This window comes from Bidens hawaiensis, unplaced genomic scaffold (assembly GCF_021521415.1).
Source record: "Bidens hawaiensis isolate Kalapana, Puna unplaced genomic scaffold, B.hawaiensis_p1.1 tig00010900_1, whole genome shotgun sequence".
Lineage (NCBI taxonomy): Eukaryota > Viridiplantae > Streptophyta > Magnoliopsida > Asterales > Asteraceae > Bidens > Bidens hawaiensis.
In genome coordinates this window covers 609,241-616,480 of record NW_027491843.1, presented here as the reverse complement: position 1 = coordinate 616,480, position 7,240 = coordinate 609,241, and the positions used below count along the sequence as shown (strand labels likewise).

General features: G+C 32.3%; 1 protein-coding gene across 1 annotated transcript; it reads right to left on the bottom strand.

Annotated features, from left to right (window-relative positions):
• Nucleotides 1-332: 332 nt before the first annotated feature.
• Nucleotides 333-4,343, bottom strand: LOC143536736 (ATP-dependent 6-phosphofructokinase 6-like). Its single transcript, XM_077030659.1, has 12 exons — nucleotides 4,119-4,343; nucleotides 3,292-3,338; nucleotides 3,164-3,203; nucleotides 3,022-3,084; nucleotides 2,806-2,943; nucleotides 2,506-2,718; nucleotides 2,368-2,436; nucleotides 2,160-2,289; nucleotides 1,563-1,828; nucleotides 1,338-1,386; nucleotides 652-806; nucleotides 333-545 (listed from the first exon to the last, which is right to left on the bottom strand). The coding sequence occupies exons 1-12, from the start codon at nucleotides 4,320-4,322 to the stop codon at nucleotides 348-350; spliced, it is 1,572 nt and encodes a 523-aa protein (XP_076886774.1). The 5' UTR covers nucleotides 4,323-4,343; the 3' UTR covers nucleotides 333-347.
• Between the last annotated feature and the right edge of the window lie 2,897 nt (nucleotides 4,344-7,240).

Sequence of the window (7,240 nt, the reverse complement as noted above, 5' to 3'; positions counted from 1 at the left end):
TAACAAGTAACTAAGTAAGTCTAACATGACTCTGCAGTCTTCAGACATCTCATCTTGTTTACAGATGGCTGATTATATATAGTATGCATGAAGAGACATATTTGTTAAGACAAAATAGGATTAAAACCTACAATGTAAGGGGTTTTTTTATTCAAGCACAACTCTTGCACAAACAATTACATAAAGTAGCATCTCCACTTTCAGAGATCATCAGAATCTATATAACCAACACCCCTCTTTTACCAACCATTACTGTATATATATATATATACACGCATTAGTGATACAAGACTTTTATTCATTTCATGCAACTTGGAAATAAGATCGTATTCGCGTCATGACCACAATCAGCAAGCAATAGTTTCCTTGGTCACCAAACCGTTATCCGTCACCTGGTCATCTAGCAACTGAGTTGGTGGTGCTTCGTCCTTGATTGACTCAATGATATCTTTTGTGTTCAAGAAACTCGGTTGATTCGTTGAAGATAACATCCGTGCCCACATCCTATCGGTAATCACAACCTTGTTTTGTTTCTCAGTTATTCTCTGCAAAAATAACAATAACGTACATTATGATAACAAACTCACTTGAACTTTGTTACTTTTTCCCATAATAGATAATTAGCACGGTACGAATGTAATTTTCACTTACATAAAATGGTAGGTAACATTCTCTACCATGGACCGGGCCAACAGTAAAGCCAGTGTAGCCACCCATGGCTCCATGAACCGCACTTTGAGCCAAAAGAGTGCAGTAAACGTTATCCGATGCATTGCTTGGAACAGCTCGAATCATGTATGTAGGATCTGTAATACAAATCCAGACCCTTTTGTTTAGAGGTGTGCACAAAACCGAAATTACACCATAATACATGTCATAATCGAACCCACTATAAAACTGACGGTTTGGTTTAATACTTTTTTAACAACTATTCTGTTTCAATATTGCTACCAGTCTACCAACTAAAAAAAATGGACCAAAGAGAAAGAATTGGAACAAGTCGAACCCAAAAAACCGTTTTTAAATAATTAATAAGATATTAGAAACTAATAAATGATGTAGCTCGAAACTTTAGGTCCAAATATGTAATAATCAATTAATCATTAATTAAAAAATAGATAAATGTTAGGCCCAAGTTAATTATTTTGGGCCAACTAATAAGCCCAGATGGCAAACCTGAAAAAGCCGAAACCAAAGCGAACTCATAGTGAAAACCGAAATCGAACAATTTTCTTCAAAACCCGAAAAATGATTGTTCAGTCTTTGGTTTGGTTTGAGCCCAAAACCGACTCGTACACATAACCCAAGGGAAAAATGATGTATATACAGTTCCTTACCTATGTATTTAAGGTTGATCTCCATTTCTGTTTGTTTTTTGAAATGATCCTGTTTATAAAAAATCAATAGACAAAAATCAGATCATGACTTATTGAGGTCAAACATGCGACGTATGTCTAGACCGGGCTCAACATTTGGGCTTAGGACCATATGAGGTCCGGCCCATTAGGCCTAATCCAGCCAATACATGTCTGTGCTTGTGTCTTGTGAGTTGTGGTTCTTACCTTGATCTTTTGTGATAACCACAGGCCAACATCATTTAAAAGCTTGTTCCCAGAGGCATCCTTGCCATCGTTAGCTCTTAAGCTCTCGGCCACGAGATCCTGGCCCGCGCCTTCTGCGACAACAATCACCATATGCCCATTTTCTTTAATTCTTTGTTCTATGTATTCAAAAAGACCTCCAGGTCCTTCAAGATAGAAAGATGACTCAGGAATCAAACAACAATCAACATCTCGGCTTGCTAGAGTTGCATACATTGCAATAAACCCTGCATAAACATATTTAACACGTTAATAACACTTTCAGTATACACATTCTCTGGCTTTAACTGAAACGAGAATGAAACCACAGTGACTAATGATTATATTGCTTTTATAAAAGAGAACGGTTCAAACTACATCAAACAGTCAGACTATTAAACAAATGTATACGACCACCTACATTTTAATCAAAAGATTTAGATTATAGTGATAATATAGTTTCTAGAATTATAATTAACAAACTGATAGATACTCAATATTATTTTTTGGAAAATTGACAGAAAGTGTTTGCGACTCAACCTAACCCGCCCAGCCCAACATCATATCATAAAAACATACCACTATTTCGTCCCATTAACTTCACGAGCCCGATACAGTTCTCATTACTCTCTGACTCAACATGTGCTGCATTAATAGCCCGTTGAGCCTCCTCAACAGCCGTATCAAAGCCAAATGACTGATCAATAACCTGTGAACAAGATCAAATAATATTAATAAAAAGCCAGGGGAAAAAAAAAACTAAAACTAACAACCTTAAACCACATACCGGAATGTCATTATCAATAGTTTTCGGAATCCCAACAACCGCAACCTTAAGACCCCGCCTTCTAACTTCCTGCAATAACACAATTTTCCTTCATTGAAATTTAAAGTCGTTAATTTAGTTTAAACTCAAAATGTTTACCTCATAGATAGCAGACGCCCCCTTTTGTGTTCCGTCTCCTCCTATTACATATACTTGATTTATTCCCCTGTCTTCAATACTATTAACTATCTTCTTATTATCATATCCACCTCGTGAAGTCCCGATTATGGTCCCACCTCGTTTATGAATACCGTTAACCGCTTTAGGTGTTAATGGTATTGTGTTTCGTGAGTAAAAACCTCGGTATCCACCCTGCATATTCATTAACATAGGATATAAGTTGGTTCGGGTTTAAAGGGAAATAAATGGGAATATGGGATGAAAGTATTAGTAACTTACTTCAATCCCTTCTATTCTTGTAACGCCATACATATCGTGTAAACTAGCGACGATTTCCCTAATTACTGTGTTGAGACCAGGGCATAGGCCCCCACATGTCACAATACAAGCATGAACATCATCTGACTTGAAATACACCTGAAATAACAGCTAGCCATGATTATTTTTGTGATTTTCTCTTATTTATAAGTAGTTGATACAAGTGACTTTTTTTACCTTTTGGCGGGGTCCGGCTCGTCGAAAATGTGTGCCTCTAGGACTATTGGCATGAACAACAATCTATAAAAATGGAAACACATTATCAGGACTATTAATCACACAAAAACATAAATCAAATGTAAGTTAGAAAAATGCTGACCTTTTGAGCAATAGTGTCATCCATGTCAACAAAATACTGCCTGAGAAAACACAAGAACAAGTTCTTAAGAATCCAAATTACGAATCTGACAAGTGAGATTAGTTAAAGTGCTATGATTGTTAACTTACTCAACAACCGCGTATGCAGGATTATCTCGAAGCGGATTAGGATAAGTCTGTAACAAAGCATACATTTAAATATCAGTAAGATACACTTCATAATTCATATTACCATCATGCAGAAAAGTTGTTAGTATTCAAAAAAGGTACAATTAAGATCGCTTATAAAACTTATCACCAAATTCAAACTCACCTTTGATCCCAACCCCCAACAAATCAGGACCAACTCTAAAAAATAAATTAATAAAAAATTAATTAGAGGATACATACGCATATATGTACATATAGAGAGAGAATCAAATATGCACTATGCAACCGGCATTTAAAAGGGTGCACTGATAATCATACAAACTTTTGTACTATGATAGATAAAACAGTTGTGTAGTTGCTTACCCGCTCTCTTTCTCTTTCATTATATCTTGCAAGCACACATTGCAAGCACCATGTGCAAGTATATTATGATTACATAATATATAAATTATAAAATTTTTAAACATCCAAAAGGAAATATATAAAATATAAAACATCCTAAACTTAAATAAAATAAAAGATTAAATTAATACTGAAAGGAAATATAAAATATAGTAACGGCATGACTAACAACAAAACTGAAAGAAAATATAAAATAATAGTGAGAAAAAAAGTTAATCCTGTTTGTCCACCGTTAAGGGTACCAACTATCATATGAACAACATAAAATTAACCTTTTTTGACCAAAAAAATTAACGGTTTCAAGAATTAAATGAATTCTAACCAGGAACACAACATGTTTGTCCTAAAAAAGGTTTCGTGTTTGTGTGCATGTGTGATGAGAGAGATGGAGATACATAACATACCGGAAGATCATGTATGTAATCCGTCATATGAGGAACATCTTCAAGAACATAACCATGATCACCGGTGACAACCTTCGGTTGAGATAACCCCATAATTTGACTCCGAGGTGTTATAACTTTCACCAGACGTTTTCCCTTGTTAATATTATCCGTTGTGCTTAACTTGAAAGCACCGATCGAAGCAGCCTTACTTACAGAATGCATGAATATTAAGAGAAACTCACATACAACATCTTTATATATGATAATTCAAAGTATGGTACACCAAACATGACCAAATCATTGACTTTGAATCAACTGATTGCATGTGTTTCTGGAAGCTAAGATACATGTACTGGGTGTGTTTTTTTCTACATGGAATTAATTTTTTTTAAAGAAAATGTGAAGGTCAATAACTGAGGATGATATTGGAAATGGCAGTTGAGGTATTTGAGGGTGTATTGATTTTTGGACAAATTGTTTCAAGTTTGGGAGTTTTTGGATTGTTGTTTTCAGTCCTTTGAGATTTTGTTTTGTTCTAGATACAACCTTGTAATCACTTTTGTTTGACATTCATAGGAGTTTTCTTGTTTGACAAGCCTCAAGAGAGGTGAATATGGAAACTCTCTAATATAATTGTGTATTTAATTCAGAATTCTGTATGTATTATATTTTGGTTTGTAAATGTGTTAATAATAAACGATGAAACTGAAGTACTTTTGTACTCTTTATAAAAATAGTTAAATATGTTATTTTTATTTGATCTATTCCTAGTTTATTAACAATTTATGCATTTAAAATATTGTTTTAATATCTATATACCTATTCTAATAAAGTATAATAATAATAGACACGTGTCAGTTTGTGGTTAATCCTCATAATTTTCTTCCCTCCAAAACTAATGCATGACATAAATCAATAATTATTCATTTTTTCTTTACACTCTATTTATATATCTATTATATGATTAAATTATTCATTTTTCTTTAAACTTAATTTATATTATATCTACACACTTTCATAAAAACAACAATATTTACAAATTTACTACTAAAAATTGTTAGAATATATTTCATAATATATTTGGTGAAATCCAAAAATCAACAACAAACTGTGTTTGTTAAATATTGAAAAGAATATGATTTCAAATGTTATCAGTAACATATTATACTGTGTATATTGTTGAATATTGTAAATAAAAAACAAAAAAAAAATATTAATATGCATTCAATTTACGAAGTAATTTTTTTAATCATTAAATTGTTAATATATGCTTAAAAGTTGATCAATTTTAAAAAAAAAATACCATTTATCTATTGGTTTGTTTGTACATTGTCATATAAATTTATAGACCATAAATATATGATTTAAATCTGTCTATTTATTTTTTCGATTAATTTAGTAAATTATATATATATGTGTTAAATTGTAAGGACAGTATATAATCACTTTCAAATATAATAAAGTTTATCATATTTGGTTTTTTGGGTTTTTTTATATCAAATATTGCTTCGGGCTTTTTGTGGAACTTAAATTTGATTTTTACGGATTAAAAGTTGGTAAATAGATCATTTGGTACAAATTAACTACATTTGGCTCAAATTTGTTACGGGTAAAAAATGGGTAATCTAAATGTGAATCTGTCAAAAAAAATTATGCTCAAATGAAACAAAACATTCACAAAATTGAGCGGGTTAACATGTTATTGTTTTTGTCAATTGGCAAATACGAGAAGACCCTCAAACTTATCAAAATCTTTTTCATGGTGTAGCTCAAAACTATTTAAATTTGATTTTTACGGATTAAAAGTTGGTAAATAGATCATTTGGTACAAATTAACTATATTTGGCTCAAATTTGTTACGGGTAAAAAAAGGGTAATCTAAATGTGAATCTGTCAAACAAAATTATGCTCAAATAAAGCAAAACATTCACAAAATTGAGCGGATTAACATGTTATTGTTTTTGTCAATTGGCAAATACGAGAAGACCTTCAAGCTTATCAAAATCTTATTTATGGTGTAGCTCAAAACTATTTAAATTTGATTTTTACGGATTAAAAGTTGGTATATAGATCATTTGGTACAAATTAACTACATTTGGCTCAAATTTGTTACAGGTAAAAAAGGGGTAATCTAAATGTGAATCTGTCAAACAAAATTATGCTCAAATTAAGCAAAACATTCACAAAATTGAGCGGGTTAACATGTTATTGTTTTTGTCAATTGGCAAATACGAGAAGACCCTCAAACTTGTCAAAATCTTTTTCATGGTGTAGCTCAAAACTATTATTATATGAGACGTATTCTCTGAAATTAGTTCATAACCAAATTTCTTTCAATTATACGTCTATGATACTGAGAATAAATTTTCGATGAATAAAGTGTTCTTGGGTATGTTTTTGCACGTACATTTTTTTATTGTGTTCATTTTTTGGGAAAAGATCATTTTATGTTATAAATAAAATGAATTAATGTTAATGATATATTTTTCTATATGCATTATGTATTGTTTTATTTGTGACTTAATTATTTAGATTATCATGTGTGTTACACGGGATCTGATGCTAGTTATTTGTTATAATCTCTTTGAACAATTGATTTACTTTGTTGTGACGTCTACAATACAAAAGTTTATTCGTTTATTAATAAACTAGAGTTTTATCAGGTTGGTAAAAAGTAAGTGTCGTTGGTGTCGGGCGTTGAGCCGATAAGTCTACGCGAATTTGATCGTTTTCGATGTCATGCGTTATGATATCGTAACTAAAAACCAAAAATTAAATAAAAATATATAAAAGTTGAGGTGGACTAATAGGTAAAGTCGGTCGATAAAACATGGATGTTGGGAAGACCCGAGCGTTGAGGCGGTGAGTGTACGCAAATTCGACCCGTTTTCGTCATGTTCGTTAAGGTACCAGAGCTAAAACAAAAGGAAAACATTGGATTTTGGTTGGTTTTCGTTCGTTCATTACAGAAATGCATTTCGTCACGTTCGTTCGGATACCGGAACTAAAAAAACAAAACTGGCATTCGGTCGGTTTTCGTTACGGTACCAAAGCAAAAAAATGGATAATATAAAAATTGATGTGCACGAATGGGATGGTGTCCATCACTAACCACGAACGTTGTCGGTCCTGGACGTTAA